Source organism: Vitis riparia, chromosome 7 (assembly GCF_004353265.1).
Source record: "Vitis riparia cultivar Riparia Gloire de Montpellier isolate 1030 chromosome 7, EGFV_Vit.rip_1.0, whole genome shotgun sequence".
Lineage (NCBI taxonomy): Eukaryota > Viridiplantae > Streptophyta > Magnoliopsida > Vitales > Vitaceae > Vitis > Vitis riparia.
In genome coordinates this window covers 13,490,352-13,513,995 of record NC_048437.1, presented here as the reverse complement: position 1 = coordinate 13,513,995, position 23,644 = coordinate 13,490,352, and the positions used below count along the sequence as shown (strand labels likewise).

General features: G+C 32.6%; 1 protein-coding gene across 1 annotated transcript; it reads right to left on the bottom strand.

Annotated features, from left to right (window-relative positions):
• Window positions 1-9,691: 9,691 nt before the first annotated feature.
• LOC117917747 (putative SERF-like protein) lies at window positions 9,692-17,882 on the bottom strand. Its single transcript, XM_034834123.1, has 3 exons — window positions 17,814-17,882; window positions 17,499-17,604; window positions 9,692-9,986 (listed from the first exon to the last, which is right to left on the bottom strand). Exons 1-3 carry the CDS (start codon window positions 17,818-17,820, stop codon window positions 9,887-9,889), a joined length of 213 nt encoding a protein of 70 aa, XP_034690014.1. The 5' UTR covers window positions 17,821-17,882; the 3' UTR covers window positions 9,692-9,886.
• Between the last annotated feature and the right edge of the window lie 5,762 nt (window positions 17,883-23,644).

Sequence of the window (23,644 nt, the reverse complement as noted above, 5' to 3'; positions counted from 1 at the left end):
GTTAGGCCTAATGATCATGATATGCAAGTGAATAAATATCTTCATACTGAAAGTTTAACATATACCATCACAAGACATAAACACGTGTGCTCATAAAAAATAAAAAATAAATATCACTAAACAAACTAATGAGTATATCATATTCAAAATAAAAACGATCACATATGTGACTGGACTCTCAACATGGACCATAAACTCAACACTAGACTAAGACTACACTAGATAAAACAAAGATGCCTTTGATGATGATTATAACCAAACTAAACAGGTCCCTAAGTTAAAAAGTTACAAAATGATGTACCCATGTCAGCCAAAATAGAGTTGCAACCTAAAATATCTCAAAGTGTCACATGATCATTAGTATCTCCTAAATTCATAACAGTCTAAGAAAGATTTGGAAGAAGGGGAAACACAAGAGTAATATGTAGGGGAAGGGAATTAGTGGTGACATTTAAGCCAGATAAATTAACCATTCCTTGATCTATCAAGTCATGGATGGCATTGTGAAGTTTTGAGCAATAATCAATATTATGTCCTTGAGTATGATGAAATAAGCAATGCTTGTGTAAATATAAATATTGCGAAAGAGGTTATGGAAAGGGTCATGGTACTAATGGGGGTAAAAAATTTGACATCTCTAACCATTTGGAAAGCTTGAGTCAAAGTCATGCCAAGTGGAGTATATTGTCTCATAGGCCTCTAAACATATGGTCTCGATAGTAACAACTCTCAAATATGGCAATCATGGCTAAATTTTAGTCTGACCAATGAAAGGTTGTTGAATAAAGGATGGTTGGTACTAATATTGTGGATGGGGAAAGCAAGTTCTTATTATTGACGATGTGTGATACAAATTATGAGCAGGCCCTTGAGGTTGATAATTAATGGAGTTAACCTCTTTAGATCTCCCAAATGACTTAATAGACTTCTTTCCTTGAGTATCTAAAAGTTCCAAAGAACCATGTCAATCTAATCTTATTCCTTATATTGGTGTATCATACCAACCACCTTTGCCCTCCATTGACTAATAAATGAAGAAATGGTCTTCTTTGGCTTCCATCTCATAACCTCTAACTCTTGTCTAGAAATGTTAACATTAGCACAAAGTAAACTCTATCATAAACTCATGGTCTACATTCCCTTAAGTACGAAGCCTCGAAGGCTCAACTAATGTGAACCACCTCTATGTTGTTGTGCTAAGAAACGTGGGAACAAAGGTCACCAATTGTGCATCATCTAGTCTATGTGCTCTCATAATTATGGAATAAAGCCTCAAATGGATCTTTGGGTAGCCTACCCCACCATAACACTCTATATCTGGCATGTAGAACTTGGTGGGCAAGTAAGATACCATTGCTATCATCCTAAGCCATAATCCCCTCCTATAACCCCATCTATCATACCATACTCCCAAGTGTCTCCACTATAGCCTCTTGCTTAGCTAGGCTCTTGTCATCAATAGTAAAAACAATAGGTGGTAAGACCAAGGTACTAGGTGGTGGAATGTCTCAGAATGATATGCCAAGCAAAATGGAGCACCATGTGAAACCCCAAGTGGCAAAATTTGTCTATGATGCAAGTAAAGTCATCTCATTTGTAACTCTCTATTTGATCTAAATGTCGACTTATCCCTACCATAATCTCTTGAGGGGAATCTAATGTGAAAGTTAACTTTTTTTCCATATCAACTAATTTTTCCTAACTTTGATCTAAAAATGATCTGACTAATCTGCCCCCTAGCCTCTTCCAAATCTAAGACTCTAGACTCAACAGACTCATAACTAGACTAACTCTTATAAAATAAATAATAAACAAAATACAAAATGACACTAAGTGGTCCTAAGATGGCAATGCAAAGACTTGGATTCATGACAAAAACTCAAGATTCATAAATGCCTCTAAAATGGTCACAAGTGTAACTATTAAGTTTTTTTTTATCAAAATTCCAAGGTGAAAAGGGTAATAAATGACTTTATCATGGATCTAATACTCCTAACTCTAAATAGGTACATGTGTTTTGATCCTTAATCTAAACTATTCAAAAGAAAAACCAAGTGACTAAGGCCATTTTAAGAAAAATAATAATATAAAAAACAAACCTTTCACCCAACTCATTCAAAAAGTGCTAAGTCTTGGATTGAAAATCAAATCAAATGTAATGACCAAGAAGAAAATAGTGTTAGGCCCATGACAAGCCTTCAATTTATTAAATTACACAACAAAACATAAGTGTACAAATACAAAGAAGAAACAATAAAGGAACTCCAACATGCCAAGCCTACTATACAATTATAGGAAAACCAAACAATGAATCTTTTTTTGCCCATTGATGGAACCCATAATCAAATCAGAATATATTTATACAACAACATTGCCTTTAAAGTGACTAGATAATACCATACTGCACTTATTGATGCTAAAAAACCCAAATGTTGATGCTGGTGTAAATTCTAACATCTTATACAGAAATGCACTTATGTGCAGGTGAGTATCCTAATCCATTGATCTAATTCTCATCCTATAACATCAAGGTGACTTTATCAAGGTAGGCTAAAAGGGTACCATAGTAAAAGCGATCGCACCTATCGATGGTATGCAACCTCCTTCATGGCTCCAAAGAGATGAGACACTTTATACAAGAATGGGTTATCACATCCCATGTCAAGTGTCCATCTACATCCTAGGGAGGTTTCCTAATGGTGAAGGCTTCCTACTAGTTAAAATACCTTATGTCTCCCACATTCAACCACATCAGTCTAAGGTTACATAGTGTATAGTGTATGTACATTCGACCATTTTGCCAAAGCATGAACTAGAAACATAAACACATTGAACACACACATATCTTAATTGATTTTTGGGTTATAAAGATTTTCTATGATCAAACTTTGTAAGGTGATGAAAAACTAATGCATCAATCGATCCTCTATGGATGATGATAATGTGGCGATTCTTCGACAAAGTCAATCCTCCATGGATGATGATGATGCGGTGATACTTCGACAATGCAATGATCTTCTAAAGATGTAACTATGTCCTCTAATATCAAGGTGATAATGACATGGTAACAAAGGTAATGATGAGGCAAGCTCTTCCAAAGTGATAAGATGTGTTAAGATCTTCTTTGATGTGGCAATGCTCCAAAATACTCGCATAACCCAAAACTCAACTTCATTCCTAACCACTAAATTTGCTGGAAAGCAAACATAATACAATCAAAAGCCCTGGTGGACCAATATACAACCCAATCAAATAAAATACAACTCAAAATAGGAATACATCAAAAAATCTAAAATACATTAATAAATGAGTACAAGGAAATGGGTTGACCAAGTTAAGCGATTTGGAAGGGATATATGTGCATTCCACATGCATAGGCAAAACATTCATCATGCAGAAGAAAGGTATATATACATGATAAATTAGACTAAGATAAACAACATAAATAAGTTATACGATAAGAATAGTTACCATGTCAAAACTCTTAATATGCCCAAAGCATACAACAAAGGCACAATGATTAATTATCCACTGATCAACTAATCAAACGCCACATTTCCCTCATTTTGATTTCGAGTTTAACCCTTTAAATGGCTTTCCCAATAGAGTCGCCATTTTTTGGACTTGTATTTTTCATGTGCATTCTCACTCAATGGCGAGACTTTTTATTCCTAAAAAAAAAACAAAAAATTGGTTTTTGGAGTTGCCACTTATTTTATTTATTTTTAAAAAGGGAAAAAAATAAGAAAGAAAACCATGTGTGACTCCTTATTTGAAAAAAAAAAAAAAACAAGTTCATGAACCAAGAATGTATTTGGGGGTCAGGTTGTCTATATTAGAAAGTATGTGGATAAACCATAACACCTCCCTAAGTCCTTATATCTATCGTCTCTAATATACAAGTAGAGAAAACTCTGGCATTCAATTAATTAATCAATGTGTTAGGACAAAGCCCTTAAAAGTATAACATGATGTAATAATTTTAGAATTTGTTATTTATTTAATGATGTTCCAATTTTACTTTTATCTATATTTATTCCATGTATTATACATTATAAGCATTCTTGTCTGCATCTTTTGCATTGTACATGACTTAGGTGTATTAAGAATTGCACAGAAGATCTAAGTCATAGGTTTCTTGCAAATAAATGACTTAATTCACAATCGATTCATGGGTCTAAGCTATTAGGATAGAACCCTTAAAAGTATGACATGATATAATAAATTTGGAATTCATTATTTATTTAATGATGTTCCAGTTTCACTTTTATCTATCCTTATTCCATGTATTATACTTTATGAGCATTCTTGTCTACATCTTTTACATTGTATGTGACTTACGTGCATTAGGAGTTGCACAAAATATCTAAGTCATGAATTCCTTACAAATAGATGACTTGTTCACAATCGGTTCATGGGTCTAGGCAACCCATTAGAGGTTGTATTGCACCACCTCCTAATTGGAGGAATGGTTAGTCTTGGCTATCGGGATGGGTTTCCTATGGTGAGTGCACTAGTGTGTGTATGATTACACATTGGACAAGACCTACAATGAGTCATAACTTAAGGCTATCAAGCAGTCATGACCTCACCATGCTATTTTATTGTGTTGTCTCTCAACATTGAAAGAATATTAAGTTTGTGCTAAAGTTAGCAATGAGTTAACTCACATGTGAGATTGTAAGCTAATTATATATTCTCTATAGATTGGGTCATTGTTGATGGAAGTCGGTAATAATAGATATTCTCAATAAAGGCACCATGATATCTCTTGGGATTGAGACAGTGTCTCCCATTGGGTGATCCTAAGAAGGTTTGTTCATGGAAACTATGGTCATAGTAGTTCCTTAAGTGGAACTTGACATAAGCTCTTTGAGAGTTAAGATATGTCAATTGAACACACAATAAGAGGATCTATAACTAAAGGATGGTAAAGGCAATCTCGAAAGGCTGATAGTTTTCACTTAGTTAGACTACGGACACCAGTTCATGGAGAGACTGAACACAATGGATAGCAAGTCACAAACCCAAGCACTTGGTGTCTCGTTATTATTTATAAATGATATTGGAGTTCAATTGATCCTCTATAGTGGGATATTGAATCAACTTTAGAATTGGATTCTGAGGGAGCCAGTATTCCTATGGGTCCCAATGGTTCCTACTCTGAGCTCATTTACCTTGTTGGCATGGGTTATGAGGATCAGATTGGCTCTAGGTTCACTTTTGTTCATAAGGGCATTTTGGTAATTATGCAAGGTTGCACAAGGGTAAGTAAACAAAGTCTCTGGATTGAGCTAATTGATTAATTAGTAGGTCCTATTGGCTTAATTAATCAATTAAGACACGTTTTGGGCTAGATTAAGTGACTCAAGCCCATGTGGACTCAAGTCACTTAAGCCCACTTAGGAACCCTATAAATACCCCCTAAGAGTTAGGGTTTCCATACCTTTTGTCTTCCACCATCTAAAGAGATAAAGAGTCAAAGCTTTCACCCTCTTTTCCTCCCAACTAGAAGTGTGCCAAGATCAAGGTTTGAGTCATTGGACGGAAGATCGTGGGTTTACGAGACTTCTGCAATTTCCTTTTTCATATTCACCATGTGGATTTGATTCAGGAACATCCAAATTTGGGGTATGGTTTTCATTAGCACTTTCTAAATCCTTTTAAAATATAAAAATTTCATTTTTCCTATGTGCATAGGATTTCGAAAAAGCTTAAGATAGTTATGCAAGTTCCTAACTTGATTCGAGCTTGGGAAATGGAGAGATCCGAGTTTTTCCCATCAACAACAACCCATTAGAGGTTGTAGTACACCACCTCCTAATTGGAGAGATGGTTGGTCTTAACTATTGGGATGGTTTTCCCATGGTGAGTGTACTAGTGTGTATGTTACACATTGGACAGGACCTGCGGTGAGTCATGACTGAAGGTTGTGAAATAGTCATGACCTCACCAAGTTGTTTCATTGTGTTGTTTCTCAACCTTGAGAGAATATTAATCTTATGCTAAAGTTAGCAGTGGCTTTGACCTACATGTGAGATTGTAAGTTGATCATGTATTCCTTATAGATTGGGTCATTGTTGATGGAAGTCAGTAGCAATTAGTATTCTCAATAAAGGCACCATGATATCTCATGGGATTGAGACCGTGTGTCCTTTTAGGTGATCCTAAAAAGGTGTGTTCATGGAAACTATGAACATAGTAGTTCCTTAAATGGAACTTGACATAAGCTCTTTGAGAGCTAAGACATGTCAGTTGAATATATAATAGGAGGACCTATAACTCAAGGATTGTAGAGGTAATCTTAAAGGGCTAATAGTTTTCACCTTGTTAGACTATGGACATTAGTTCATGGGAAGACTGAACACAATGGATAGCAGGTCACGACCCCGAACACGTAGTGTCTTGTTTTACATAGGATACTAGAGTTAAGTTGATTCTCTATAGTGGGATGTTGAATCCACTTTAGAATTAGATTATGAGGGAGTCAATACTCCTATGGGTCCTAGTGGCCCCCGCTCTAAGCTCATATACCTTGTTGACATAGATTATAAGGGTTGGATTAGCTCTAGATTCACTTTTATGCATAAGGGTGTTTTGGTAATTATGCAAAATTGCATAGGGTTAAGTGATAAATTTTTAATACAAGGTCTCTAGATTTGGCTAATTGATTAATTAGTGAGCCCTATTGGGTTAATTAATCAATTAAGACCCATTTTAGGCTAGATTAAGTGACCCAAGCCCATGTGGGCTCACATCACTTAACCTTAATTAGGAACCTAATAAATACCCCCTAGGAGTTAGGATTTTCATAACTTTTGTCTTCTATCATCCAGAGAGAAAGAGAGTCATAGTTTCTACCCTCCTTTTCTCCCCACCAGAAGTGTGCCAAGAATAAGGTTGAGTCATCGGGTGGAAGATCATAGATTTACGAGACTTCCAACAATTTCAAGTTCGTCTTCAACACTTGGAATTTGAGGTTTGGGAACGTCCATACCTAAAAGTTAGTGTTTTAACCCTAAAAGATCAATTTAAAAAAAAAATGGTATTGTTTCCATTGCTTAGATCCAAGGTGCGAACACAATGGATACTAAGCAAAAGAATATCATAAATATATACAAGTCATGGTGAAAACCAAAATATAAGAATATACAAAATAAATTATAAGAGAATTGTATGAGTTGATTTATTAAACTAATTAGAGAGATGGGTTTACTTATTTCCAAAATACAACATATTTTTCAAAGTATTAAAAAAAAAGTTTATTTACATAAAAATAAATAAATAAAGGTTATTCCAATTTGATAATTTCAAGTTATTTTTTTCCATGAAGATAAAGTTAAAAAAAAATATTCATGTTTTTTTATTAAGACAAAAAATAGATAACTTTAAAATTGATTTAAGTCTTAAAATCAAGTTGTTTTTAAGGCTTAAAAAATAAAATAAAATAAAAATCGGTAAACAAATAAGTCTTGGTGAAACTCCTACCCTAATGAGGGTTTGTTCTTAGACAAGCATTTTGTAACTAAGATCTTGGAGGGTGGAAATTTGTGACTCCCGTAGCCACTTCACTGTCAAAATGACATAAAGGTTCTAGAAATATTATATGTATGAAGAAATATTTATATGTTTTGTCTTATTTTTTATTAGTTGTTAATACCATGCTTACCTTATTCACCTCCTTTTTTAGATAAAGAGGTTTTTAAATATTTTATTCTAGTAGTTTGGCTAATTAAAAATTTTGATATAATCAAATGACATTTTTGACATCCTTTAACATTAACGATATGTTTAATAGTGATTCTAAGAAACGTTTCTAATCTTTCTAATACTTGAAAGATAAAAAATTTCAAGTATTAAAAAGACAAAATATTTTTTTGAATCGCTGTCAAATGCACTTTAAGAGTATATTTAGTAGTATTTCTACTTGAAGTGCTTTTATTTGAAGCATTTTTTCTAAAATTATTTTTAGGAGAACACCTATGAAGCATTTTTTTCTTCAAAAAAACACTAAGGTGGTGTTTGTTTTTTGGCTAAATAGAAAAAACCAAAATATTTGGCTTTTTCTATTAAGCTAAAAGTAATCTGTTGACATCATCCAACATAATTAAAGTGAACTTGTTATCAATAGGTTTAGTTTAGTTATGTTGGACAATGTCAATAGGTTACTTTTAGTTGAATAGCAAAAACCAAATATTTGACTTTTTCTATTCAACCAAAAAACAAACACCACCTAAGTGATTTTTCAACACTACAAGTGATTTTTTAGATTTCTAAAAGTGTTTCTTAAATTTTATCAAATGTTTTTCATTTTTTAAAAATACTTTTTTGGTTAAAAGTGTCTCTTAAAATTATTGTCAAACACACTCTCAACTCTTCTCCATATGTCTACCCCTTTTTCAAACTTTTTGTTCAAAATACACTCTACAAGCATGCCTTTTTTTCCCTTTTTAAGAACATTTTTCACATAGCTTTTTCCACATTTATTCTATAAAATAATAGTTATAATTTCAAGTATTATTCACAATATGCTCTCCATTTGACAATACATGCTTTTTTTAGGTTCATTATTACATATTAAAATTTTATATTTTATTTATGAACATTAAACTAAATAATTTTAATTTATTTTTATTAATTTTATTCTTATTTATAAATTTTTAATAAAAGTTAAATGAAAAATAAAGTTAATGATATGCATATCCATTACTATAATACATTCCTATTTTAGGAGATTAACACATGTAGCTTCCTCTTTTTTTTTCTTAAGTATTTTGCATGTATATATAATTACATTAAATTTTTAACCTTAAATAAAATTTTAGTACAAATATAAAATGAAATCATATTGACTCACATTTTATTTAACATGCTTCGTGCATAACAATATTTTATTCTTAAAATTTTCATGTGTAAGCCTAATTTTATAAGATTATTTTAGGCTTATAGTTATTTTATAATATTTTTTTCTCGGTATTTTCTTAGAACCAAACATACAGTGAGTAAATAAAACAAAAAAAAAAATACTTATAACATCAATTAGAAAAGTTTTAAAACACTAACAATGACTTTTACGAGTAATATGCTCCGCCGCACCTCGGGCTAGTCCACGTTGCCCACAACCCATGACTAGGATGTTTGGTTTAGCATGAGCAAAGTTTGAATAAGTCAAGGTGGAATTTAAGTTAGAAAAATACAAACCTACAAATGTTAGGATTGGCATGGGTTGAAAATGTGGGTGATTCGCCAAAATCCGTACGTCCAAGTTATTATTTACTTATTTATTTATAATTACATTATAGATTGTCTTATTTAAATATACAAAACATATAAAAAGAACTCTTTAACATTTTTTGCTTTTTAATTATATTAGATTACTTTTTAATTATATTATATTAATGAGTTTATTATTTTTCTTTAATAATTAAAACATCTTTGATAGTTGAAATTTGAGTTTATGAATCTTAATTTACATTAAATTCATAGTAATGATTTATTTGATAACTTTGAGATACTTAGCTTTAATATAATTATTTTATTTGATAACACTAAGACCATGAAAACTCGAATTGCCTATGGGTTAGATGGGGGTTAAAAATTCTCAACTTGATCACGATCTTAGGAAATATTCCCAACACGATTTTAATTAATCCACTTTAAAATGATCTTATAAATAAAACACTTAAAAAAGTAAATTTGGTTAAAGTTAACACCTTCATTAATAAGGCTGCCACTAAAAATATTTCTAAGGATTACACTTGATATTTGAAAAACTCGACCTTTGCTTCGTAATAATATGACAACCCCCCAAATAAGTCTGAAAACAAAGATGCCTTCAAACAAACAAGCGTTAAGCGATGAAATGAGACACAAGGGTTCCCTACAATTACTTTTTAACTGCTTTACGTCCTCCATTATCATTCCCTCCTCCCGATGCAGCTTGTGCAGCTTTTCTAGCGGCCTTCTCCTGAAGAGCTTTGGCATCCCTTGATATAAAAATTAAAATGTTTACCATTTAGATACTAAAATTCAATTAAGTAAAGCTATTATTTTCCTTAGTATAATTATGAAGAAAATAGTAAGTGATTTCAATCATCGGATGGGCTTAATAAACCATAATTCTTAAATGAATCATTGAAAATACATGGATATACCAATATATAAATTCTTGATTTGAAAATGATAAAATATTAAACTTCATGAACTTGTTTTTGTTGAAATAAGTCAATATTTTGTAATTATGGCTAGCTTGATACGAGTATTATTATTATTATTATTATTATTAGAGATTCTGCTACTATGATTTCCCATATTTTGGTTTCCTATAATTGTGGGAAATCCCATGTAATTGTAAAATTTCCTTCATATATAATGCTTTGGGTTTTTCAATAGAAATCATAAGAAATTATTATCCTAAACCGTGTGTTTGATATGGTATCAAAACCAACTCCAATTATCTCTCCATTACTATAGAAATCAAAGCATGGTTTCGTGTTTAGATTTTTCTCTTTTTCCATAATCATGCTGCTAAAGATTGTATTTTTTTTATTGCTTTGTTTTTTTTACTCACCGTTTTGTTTATATCATAATGGCTAACTCAAAAAACAACAACCTAGGATCTTTGATGGAGAAAGCAAATGCTGATCTTGCTACCTTGCCTACCATTCATATGGAAGAAATGTCCTTACTTTAGAAAAACTTGATGGTACCAACTGCATCGAATAGTCTTTGAATTCTCATAATAAAATCAGGGGCGATGGGGCTACATTTATAGTGCTAAAGTTGCTCCAAGTGCTAAAGTTGCTTCAAAAGACAAAGTTCTAAGGAATATAGAGCTTAGGAGGATAAAAATTGCATGGTCAAGTCTTGGCTTCTTAATGCTATGGTTAAGGATATCAAGTATTTTTTTCCTTTGCTTACCTACAACTAGGCAAATGTAGGAAACCACCAAACATACTGAGTGTGTTTGATAGTGATTCTGAGAAGTGTTTCTAATATTTTTAATACTTAAAAAATAAAAAATTTCAAGTGTGAGAAAGGTTAAAAACACTTGTTAGAATCATTGTCAAACGCACTCTTACTATGTTAGTCAAGATGCATTGAGGACATATTAGTCATATCGGGAGATGATTTCTATCCATCAAAATACAGGTTCTATAATTTCATATTTCATCAAGCTACAAAAGTTATGACCGGAATATGATGTTATTCAACATTGCACTATGGAGTGAGCCAACAACATCATTTGTGATCTCTATAAAGATTGTTCGTTCTGATAATAGAGGTGAATACTTCAAAACAGAATTGACTGAATTTATAGATTCTGCTAGTACCCTTCATCAAATATCCTGTGCTCATTCTCCTCAACAGAATGGAATGGCTAAGCAAAAAAATAGACATCTTTTATAGGTCACTCAATCTTTATTAATCGGTGGTTATGTTCCATCTCACTTATAGGGTGAAACCTTAAGTTTTGTAATCTATTTGATTAATTGTATACCTTCTAGTGTTCTCAAATTCTTGAAATCTTTAGATGTGATTTCTCAATATTGTAAGCTTCCTTTAATTGTTCATATGGCACCTCAAATCTTATGGTGTGTAGTATATGTTCACTTACATCCACATTTACATACCAAGCTTTGCTCGTAGGCATTGAAGTGTGTATTTATTAGGTATAGAAAAGGGTTATCAATGTTATCACCTATTTTCAAATAAGTTTTATGCCTCTATGGATGATATATTCCATGATACCATATTCATCACTTTAAGGGGATACTAGGAATGAAGTACAAATCATGATGATGTAAGGTTATTGGATATATCCAAAACACTTAATGATGAGAACTCAATAGTAAATGTTAGTTCAACCTCCATAGATTGATCAGTTGAAAAAAGTGAAGAATGAGACCATGATAGTACATTACCTCTTAATCCACTAATACAATCTTCGCTAAAGGACTTATTAGAGGTATCACTTGATTCTCATTCTACCCTTATTGATTCTAATGTTTATGATGTTGTTAATTCATCTAATATTGATCCTAAACCATATCACTATCATCTTCCACCTCAATCTAACCATGACCAACCATCCATTAGATGTGAACCTAATCCCAAAGCTAAAGTGAATATCTCATAAACAACCATGTGCCATCTCACAAGTTATCTAAGTCTCATGCATCTTATTTATGCCAATTGTCATCTATCCCTATTCCTAGTAACACACAAGAAGATTAAACAGATTCTAGACGAACCAAAGCTCTGCCAAAAAATATGGAAGCTCTAGAAGAAAAAAATGCCACTTAGGATCTTGTATTCGTACCAAAAGGGAAGAAGACTTATGGGGTGTAAATGGGTATTTGAAATTAAGCAAAGCAGATGGAACAATTGAGAAATATAAAGCTCAGCTAGTTACGAAAGGGTATACACAATCTTATGGTATAACTTACTAATAAACCTTCACACTTGTTGCCAAACTCAACATTGTGAGAATACTTTTGTCATTAGCAACTAATCAAGATTGACCACTTCTTCAATTTGATGTAAAAGAATGCTTTCTTACATGGAGATCTTATTGAAGAAGTATAATGATCCTCCTTTAGGTATACTAAAATACTCCGACACAACAATGGTTTATAAACTAAAGAAGGCTCTATATAGGTTGAAATAGTCCCAAAGAGCTTGCTTTGGCAAGTTCATCACATCTATGAAGAATTTTGGCTACAAACAAAATAACTTATATCACATTTTGTTTTTAAAACATAAGAGGAGGTAAAACCACTACTTTGATAATCTATGTCAATGCTATGATGGTGACAAGTGATGATTATGATGAGATTTCTAATTAACAACAATATTTGGCTTTTGAGTTTGACATGAAACAACTTGGAGACCTTAAATACTTTCCTTGGATTGAGATAGCCCGGTCTCAACATGAAATTTGCTTGTCTTATGTAAACATATTCTTGATTTATTATTTGAGATAGGAATGCTAGATTGTTAGTCATTGACACTCCTACCGAGCAAAATCAAAAGGTGTTTAATTGTGGGAGTGCAACTTCTACAAATAAAGGAGATACCAAAAGATTGTGGGAAAAATGATTTACTTATCTCATACCAAACTAGATATTACATTTGCAGTTAATATAGTGAGTCAATCATGCATGAATCATAAACTTCATATGGATGTTGTAGAGTGCATCTATAAGATATTTGAAGTTTGCTCCAAGAAAAAGTTTATTGTTCAAATCATGATCCCTTAAAAGTTTAAGGCTACATAAATGCTGATTAGGCAAAATTGAACTGACTGTTGGGTTTTTTCTCATGTGGAAGGCCCAAATTAGTAGCCTAAAATTAAAAGCCTCTTAGGCCTTTATATAAAAAGGTTAGAAGAAGAATCTCTCTTCTTCTTCTTCCAATTTTTTTGCAACCGCCAGAGGTAAAAGAAATATAGAGTAAAAACGGAAAAGAAAGAGAAGGGAAGAACTACCATTTTTGAAGCTAAAGAGAAAAACTCAGTTTTTCTTCATTGTCTAGATTTCATCAAAGGTACGATTCGCTTCGTCTATGGGCTAATCAACCTGAAATTTGGAGAAAAGATTTTTGATTCATTGATCTTCAATCTGAACGGTGGAGATCGGATTTGGAGTTCCGAATGGTCGTCTTTTAGTCCGAGAACAGAGCTTTTGTTTTGGTGAGTTTTCTATTTAGACAGTTTTGATCATGAGCTTCGATCAAGGTTAATCTATGATTCGATTGAGCTTATTTTTTAAGAGCACGTTCAGAACTCATTGATCTTCATTCTGAACGGTGGAGATTGGATTTGGAGTTCGGAACAGTTATATTTCAATCCGAGAACAATGGTTGTGTTTGGTGAGATTTATCCATTGTCTTTATGCAAAGTTGTTGAAATTGCCAAGATTAATTTGTCTTGAGATATGGTTGATGTATGTCTCTAGTTTTATCTAGAGAGAATTGTGTAACCCATTGATTATATTAGTAGAGTTTTTAAGTAGCCAAAGGGTCTCGTGGTTTTTACTTCTCACATTGGAGAAGGTTTTCCACGCTAAAAATTGTTGGTGTTCATATACTTGTTGATTGGGTGAATTCTTGTTGTTTTATTTAATTGATTCCTATTAAGTTCTCACAAGAGGGAATAAAATCTGGTTGTACATTGTTTGTGTTTATCCCATCAAAATGGTATCAAAACATAGGTTCAAGATAATTTGTATCTTGTGTAGAACAATGGAAAGCAATACAAGTAGAATGATTACTTTGAATGGCTCCAATTATCATGTTTGGAAATGAAAGATGGAAGACTTATTGTATGTCAAGGATTATTATTTGTTTGTGTTTGCTTCTAAAAAGCCAGAAAATAAAACTGACGCAGAATGGAATTTACTTCATCGGCAGGTTTGTGGTTATATGAGACAATGGGTAGGTGATAATGTTTTCAATCATATTAGTGAAGAGAAACATGCACGGAATCTATGGAACAAGCTCAAACAGTTATATGCTCAAAAGACTATTAAAAATAAATGGTTTATGATCAAGAAGATGATTAGCTTGAAGTTTGTTGTTCAATCGTCGGGATGACGAGTCCCTCCACATAATCGAAAATGGAGAGATTTGTTGGGTTTTTCCTCATGTGAAAGGCCCAAATTAACAGCCCAAAATTTAAGGCCTCTTGGGTCTTTATATAAAAGCATTAAAAGAAGAATCCCTCTTCTTCTTCTTCTTCCAATTTTTTTTGCAATCATCAGAGGTAGAAGAAAAAGATAGTAGAATGAGAAAAGAGAGAGAAGGAGAGAACCACCATTTTTGAAGTTAGAGAGAAAAACTCAATTTTTCTTCACTGTCCAGATTTCATCATAGGTCCAATCCCACTTTGTTTGTGGGTCGATCGACCTAAAATTTGAAGGAGAGCTTCGTGACTCATTGATCTTCAATCTGAACGGTGGAGATCGGATTTGGAGTTATGGACGGCCGTCTTTCAGTCTGAGAACAGAGCCTCTATTTTGGTGAGTTTTTTATCCAGATAATTTTGATCATGAGCTACGATCAAGGTTAATCTATGGTTCGATTGAGCTGATTTTTAGTGAACACGTTCAAAATTCATTGATCTTCATTCTGAACGGTGGAGATTGAATTTGGAGTTCGAAACAATTATATTTTAGTCCGAGAAAAGTGGTTGTGTTTGGTGAGATTTCTTCATTGTCTTTATGCAAAGTTATTAAAATTGCCAAGATTAATTTGTATTGAGATATGGTTGATGTGTGCCTCTAGTTTTATCTAGAGAAAATTGTCTAACCCATTGATTATATTAGTGGAGTTTTTAAGTGGCCTAAGGGTCCCATGGATTACACAATTCTCTCTAAATAAAACTAGAGGCATACATCAACCATATCTCAAGACAAATTAATCTTGGCAATTTCAACAACTTTGCATAAAGACAATGGAGAAATCTCACCAAACACAACCATTGTTCTCGGACTGAAATATAATTGTTTTAAACTCCAAATCCAATCTCCACCATTCAGAATGAAGATCAATGAGTTCTGGACGTGCTCACCAAAAATCAGCTTAATCGAACCACGGATTAACCTTGATCAAAGCTCATGATCAAAACTTTTCGGATAGAAAACTCACCAAAATAGAGGCTCTGTTCTTGGACTGAAAGATGACCATCCGGAACTCCAAATCCGATCTCCACCATTCAGATTGAAGATCAATGAATCACGAACCTCTCCTCCAAATTTCAAGTCAATTGGCCCACAGACGAAGTGGGATCGAACCTTTGATGAAATCTGGACAGTGAAGAAATACTGAGTCTTTCTCTCTAACTTCAAAAATTGTGGTTCTCCCCTTCTCTCTCTTTTCTCCTTCTACTATCTTTTTCTTCTACCTCCGGTGGCTGCAAAAAAATTGGAAAAAGAAAAAAAAGAAAAGGGATTTTTCTTCTAACCCTTTTATATAAAGACTTAAGAAGCCTTAAATTTTGGGCTCTTAATTTAGGTCTTCTACATAAGGAAAAACCCAACAAATCTCCTCCTTTCCAATTATGTGGAGGGACTCGTCATCCCGACGATTGAACAACAAATTTCAATTTAATCATCTTCTTGATTAGAAACAATTTATTGTTACCAGTCTTTTGGGCATATAACTGTTCGAGCTTGTTCCATAAACTCCGTGCATGTTTCTTTTCACTAACATGATTGAGAACATTATCATCTATCCATTATCTGATATAACCACAAACTTGTCGATGATATAAATTTCATTTTGTATTAGTTTTATTTTCTGGCTTTTCAGAAGCATACACAGGTAAATAATAATCCTTCACATATAATAAGTCTTATATCTTTCCTTTCCAAACATGATAATTTGAGTCATCCAGAGTAATAATTTGAGCCATTCAGAGTAATTATTCTACTTGTATTGTTTTCTGTTGTTTTACATAAGGCACAAATAATCTTGAACCTGAAAGTTATGAGGAAGCCATGGGAGATGAAAATGGGTTGACGTTATGCAAGATGAGATGAAGTCATTGCATGAGAATAATTCTTTTGAGCTTGTCAAGTTGCCAAAAGGAAAAAAAAACTTTGAAGAACAGGTGGGTTTACATAGTGAAGCAAGAAAAACACATTTCACAGCCACGTTACAAAGTTAGATTAGTTGTTAAAGTGGTATCAGAGCATTCAATAATTGATAAGCTGAAGAAGCAATTAAGCAAAATCCTTTTCCATGAAGGATTTGGGACCAACCAAGAAAATTCTTAGTATTAGACTGACAACATCTAATCCAGGATACTTAACCGTCGTGGGTAGAAATCTTGTGACTTGAAGAAGTAAAAAACTAGTAACAAGATCAAGGGTTGAGGTTGAGTATAGAGGTACGACATTTGGAATATGTGAATTGCTTTGGTTTACAAATTTGTTAAAAGATTTAGCTTTCAAACCTAAAGTGGCAATGAATCATGTTAACTATAGAAATTTGCTCACATGTAAAGATTGACAAGACATTTTATCAAAGAAACACTTAAAAGTTTGAATTATTATTTTTCCGCTTATGAAGCCTAAAGATCAACTAACTAATGTTTTTACTAAAGCAGTAGCTAGCAGGGTGTTTAGTGAATCTCCTATCAAGTTGGTGAATGAGAATAAGTCCATATTATGTAATTATGATGTGATATGATTATTATTACTAGAAATTGTATGACTATCATATCCGATATTTGGATCTCTTGTATTTGTGGGGTGATAATTGTAAAATTTCATTTGTATATATCCCTTAAAAACAGAACGCAGGCTAAATGTTTTAACCAGATCAACTCTTAAATCAAAGAAAAAATGACTCATTCATTGAGTATTTCTGTCTGTATATTTTATTTACGAAATTTTATGTATGTTTTAAACTTAAAATTTTGGGAAAATGTGAAATATTATTTCTTTTAAAATAAAATAAAATAAAATCTGTGTTGGGAGAGAAATGAGAGGCACCTTTCTCGGCGTTGCTCTGGGGTCAATCCATCGTCTTTACCCTGCTTTGACTTGTGGCCGCTCCTTGCTTGAGCCCTTTCTCGATCGCGATCTCTTTGGTTTCCGCGTTCGCTTTTCGTCAAGATCCAACTCACTCAATATCCAGAGAAAAAGGAAAAAAAAAAAAACGAAAAAACCGGAAAACTTCGTTTGGTTGCCGAGAAAAGGCAGGGAGAGGGATTTTTTAAGCTCTTGTTCAATTTTCTCGGCAGCCAAACAGAAGGTAAGATGAAAATCCACCAAATAGCAAAGAAAAAGCAAGAGATCAAAGGATATGACTCATTGTTGATCCTTGAATTTGATATCAGAAGCAACTCCTCAATCCAAGAGAGGCTATTTTAGGGAATAGCTATCAATATGGGTGCGAATGGGTAAATATATACAGAGTCCATATGCCCAGAAGGATCGAGAAGCCGCGAAAGAATCTCGTGACCTTATAGGGTACTTCCGCAATGTAACTTATTATTCTGAAAGGGTTGTCAGCTGCATGCCAGCCGTTTGATATAAGGACTGAAGTTAAATCAGTCACTAACGAGACTACCAGGTGGCGTGCTATTAGTGGTAGGGCACTCACTTGTTCAGGTTTTCTATTTTATGCCTAGAAAATTATAAAAGTAACATATAAAAATTAAGAAATATCATACAAGTTGAAATCATCATTGAAAAGAATATAAAAATAATATATTCAAATTAATAATGTTTAAAAATTATTTAAAGGACTTAAATAAATTATTACTTTTCATTAAATTAACACTATTTTCTTTTTCTTTTTCTTTTTCTTTTTTTCTATTTTTTAACATTTGATTTACAAAATGAAATAAAAAAAATGTTTCATTTTGAACTAAAAACATTCCTAATAATGCAAATTTTATAAAACTCAAGCAATTTTTTATTTTCAAAAAGTATTTATGAAGAAAAAATATTGAGAAAAAAAAAAATTCTTATGTTTGACTTTACCATAAGAAATATAAAAAAAAATCTTAAAATTAGCTAGAAACTTATCCATTTTAAAATTATTTAATATTTATATAAAAACATTAAAATAAGTGAAATAAATATTAAGTAATATATAAAAATAATTTATTAACTCTAAATCCACTTTTTTTTTTTCCATTCTTCTTTTCTTTCTACTTTTCTTTTTGGTTTTCTTTTACTCACATTTTTCCATAAATTTCTAAAAACCAAACATAAGGTTATGACTTAAAAATCTTGATTGAAATTTTTAAGAGCCAAAACATTTTTGTGAAAAGCTTTTCAATAGTTTTCTTTGTAGAGGACCGCTAGGACTTATCAAATTCTTTCAAGCAATTTAAGTTTAATTACACTATGAATAAGTTAATGATGAGTTTGTTTGAATCGTCGGGGGAACCCTAGATAGTTGAGGGCATTTTTGAGGATTCTAAAGGTATTCATAAGGCAATGAAGGGCTCTTTAAGTTCTTCCCACAATAAGAAGAAGACAAACACTTTCAAGAATACTAAGTAAGGGAAGGCCAAGGTAAGGAAAGGACAGAGTAAGGGAAAAAACATGTGTTTTTTATGGTAAGAAGGGTCACTAGAAGAAGGAATGTCCTAAATTATTGATGAGTTAAAAAGGTATGTTTCATCCACTTTTAGTTGAATCATATTTAGTATTAGATTCCACCAATTCTTTGTGGATAGATTTTAGAGTCACTAATCATAACTATAATTCTTTACAAGGGTTTCAACTAGAACAAAGATTGAATGAAAGAGAGATGTGCTTGACTTTAGCATTTGTTGTGAGGATAGTTATGCAAGTAGTGAGAGATATTGCCCTAGTATTAAAGAATAAATAAACATCTAGAATTCAAGGAATGTCTTTATGTACCTGTGTTTATAAAGAATTTGATTTCATTTTTTAGTTTAACTAAATGCAATTATTCAATTTATTTCAATAAAAGTGTTTTTATTAGAAAGAATAATTAATTTCTTTGCTCAAGTCCATTGGTTGACAATCTCTTTCATATTACCCTTATTTCTATTTTTCTGTTGTTGAAAATCATCATGTCTCACTAAAAAGGAAAATGCCTAATCAAACACATTTATGGCATCTACACTTCGATCATATAAATCTAAATAGGATTAAAAGACTAGTAAGTCTAGAACATTGTACTCAATAGTTCTGGAAGACCTTCTAGTCTACAAATCCTATATTGAAGGTAAAATGACCAAGAAGCCTTTTACTACTAAACGGGTTAAAGCCAAAGAATGTCTGGAGTTAATGCATATTGATGTATTCAAATCTCTTCATCTAAACTCATGAAGGGTATGAGTCTTTCATCACTTTTACTAATGATTGCTTTAGATGTGGTTATGTTTACCTTATGTATAGGAAATTTGATGTCTTAGATAAATTCAAGGAATTTAATATATAATTGGATAACTAATTAGGTCAAGGCCCCAAGGTACTTTGATTTAATCAAGGTGGAGAGTGTTGGAATAAAGCCTTAGAAAGCACGACATGATGTAATAGTTTTAGATTCATTTATAAATTTATTTATTTATGTTTCTAGTTCACTTTTTTATCTCATTTATTTATGCAAGTTTGGTTATTTAAACATATACACCTATATCACTTACATTGTATACGACTTGATTGTATTAGGAGTTACATAGAAGATATAAGTTATGGGTTAATTCCTTATAAGATAATAAGTTGTTCATAGTTAATTCATAAATTTGGGCAATCCAATAGAGTGCACTACCTCCTAATTTGAGGGATAACTTGTCTTGGTTGTTAAGATAGGCTTCCCATGGTGAGTGCACTAGTATGGTTTCACATTGGACATGACCTACTATGAATCATGATGTGAGGCTATCAATTGTGTCATATTTTACCAAGCTATTATACTACATGAACTCTTAACCTTAAGATGATATTGAGCTCATGCTAAAATCAACAGAAGACTTTGACCTATGAATGAGAATGAGACAAGCACCATGACCTTAAGGCCATGTGATGAATAAAACAACCCTGCAAAATAGAGTTAGCACACCCTATAATAGATCTAAAGTCCATATTGATACCATAAAGATCATAAATCTAGATAATAAAGCCATATACCTTTGATCTAAATGTTCCCAAATCGATTCTAATCGATGTAGATAACCCCAAAGACATTATGGATCTCGTAAACACCATGATCTTCTACTCATTGACTCTTCCTTGTGTCTAGGCACTGAGACTAAGGTTCTCTCTAAACTGTAGGGAGAAAATGGCAAGACATGGAAACCCTAACCCTTAAAGGGGTATTTATAGGTTTCCTACTAGGTTTAAGTCACTTAAGCCCACCATGGGCTTAGGTCACTTAATCTAGCCCAAAAAGATTGCTAATTGATTAATTAACCATATAAGGCCTAATTAATCAATTAGTCTAATCCATAAATACCATTCACTTATTCCTATGCAACCTTGTGTAATTACCTAAATGCCCTTTTATGCATAAAAGTGAACTAAAAACTCATCCAACCATCATAAACCATGTCATCAAGGAATTTGAGCTAATAGTAAGTAATGACCATTGGGACCCACAAGAGTACTGGCTCTCTCATAATCACATTTTGAAATTGACTTAACATCCCACTATAGAGAGTCAACTGCACTCTAGTATCCTATGTATATTACAATGAGATACCAAGTGTTTAGGTCACGCATGTAGACTCCCTATGAGCTAGTATCCGTAATCTAACAAGGTAGTGTTATCACTTATCAAGATTACCTCTCAAAATTTTGAGTTATAGATCTCACTTATTATATGATCAAATGATATACTCTTAACTTCAAGGGCATATGTCAAATTTCATTAAAGGAAGTACTATGGTCATATATTTCATGATCACATGTCCTTTGGATCACCCAATAGGATACACTATCTCAATCTCATGAGATATCTTGATATCTTTATTAAGAATACCTGTTGCCACCAACCTCTATTAATAGTGACCAAATCCATAGGGACATATGACTACTTTAGGGTCTCACCTATAGGTCAAAGCCTCTTGTTGACTTTGGCACAAGCTCAACATCCTCTCAAGGTTAAGAGTACATACAGTATAGTAGTTTAGTGAATCATGACAATTGATATCCTTGTGTCATGATTCACGGTAAGTCTTGTCAAGTGTGATCACATACACTATTGCACTCACCATGAGAAACTCATCTCGATAGCTAAGACAAGTCATCCCTCTAATTAGGAAGTGGTGCACTACAATCTCTACTAGATTGCTTAAATTTATGAACCGACTGTGAATAATTTATCCACTTACAAGGAACTCATGATTTGTATCTTTTATGCAACTCTTAATGCACCTAAGTCATGTGTAATGTAAGAGGCATGAGTTAAATGTTCATATCAATATCAATGCACCAAAAGGATAGCAATGGGACAGTTAAGTCTAACTTTGTTATATCATGTCTTGCTTTTAGGGGACTCAATCCTAACAAAAAGTTCCCTATGGGACTTAAGGTCATACCCTTGGTTGTATAACCCATGACATTGTTCTATGATAACATTAGGGTAGTGCCACAGTCTAAAGAACTAAGAGATCATCATAAGGGTAAATAGATTAAGAGGAAATACTATTTGATTTGTTAGATATTATAGAGGGATGATGTGGTGGTTGAGATAGTACATATGAGGATATCCTTCTTCTAGTGGCTTATGCTACTACCTTAGCCCCATTATATTAATGTCTCCAACTCTAGCTAGTCTCATTTTCTACATCAAATGATGCTTTAGGGAGTCATAAGAGTACTGGAGCTTCCAACACACATCATAAATCGCATTATTTGTATCTTATGATGACTACACTTCATGCTTAGGTAACTTAGATATGCTTTTAACTTGGTGTCATCATCACACAAATTGAAGCTTAACACCTTAAAATTCTAACTTTGCTTTGCTATAATTTTCCACTTCCATTCCTTCTTAGCCCTGCCATAGCTCATGCTACATTCTCACTCTTTAAAGTTTGCAAAAAGGAGGAGATATTTTAGGACATTTAAGTGTATTTACACTTAACATTTGGATATGTTATTATGACTTTACTACAAGCATGCATGTTGATATAGTTAGAGTTTAAATGATATATTCCTAATGAATAGTTCTTTTTTGGTTATTTTGGGCATGATATGCTTTAGATGTAGTTCTTTTTTGTATACTTCATGCTATAATTTGGATTGTTGATTCTTACATGTGTCATAAGCTTCAATTCTTATGGTTTCATGTTCTATGATTATTTACTAGTTATTACGTGTGAATTTCACTAGTTACATTATTACATATTTTGAGGAAGAGCTTCGTTTATATATCCTTAGTTTTATTATCATAAAAAAATAGGTAGAATATTAGCTCAAGGTTTCATCCCACATATTTTCACATTCATAAAACAAAGAAAATTTGTTTAATCATATTTTTAAGTTCCTTGAGTAGGTTATAAAGTTATAAATCAATTTCTTCGAAGATTAAATGAAGCAAAGGATGTACGAGCATGCTACAAGAGAACGACTTTAAGTTAAATTTATTTTTCTAAGATATTGATGTAATGTGAGATGAAGTTACACCAAAATAGGATTTCTTGCATATCTTTCAAAAACACTTTACCTTACAATTTTTAGAAAATTATCATCCAATTGAGAAAGAAGCATGAGATCCTCATAATTGAGAAGGAATAGAGAACAATTTATTCGCATGTAAACAACCACACCATAGGCTAAGATCAAGTTGATACAGTCAACCAAATGGATGGGTTGATTCAAGGGCACTTTGGACCACCCTCCTTGGTCTTCCAATTGTTATAGCATGGGCATTCCTCTTTATGACCATATGTTCCAGAAGGAACACACAGACATTTCTGACAACACAAGTTGCAGAATTCCAGGCATGCATTCAGATATTGTGTGTCTGAGCATCGATACTTGCATGCTTTAGGGCATTCTGAAAATTAAATCATATCCAAGATTCAGTATTTTTCTCCATTAACAGTTCTACATTTGCTAAAACAAATAAAGTGTTTTTTAAAAACAAAAAGAAAAAAATAATAAATATATATACCTGCTTTGGTAAGAGATCCTTCCCCACCAGCCTA

Coding starts and splice junctions, on each gene's coding strand:
- LOC117917747 (XM_034834123.1), bottom strand. Junction 9,987..17,498: donor CCAGAGCAACGCCGAGAAAG/GTGCCTCTCATT, acceptor TTTTATATCAAG/GGATGCCAAAGCTCTTCAGG.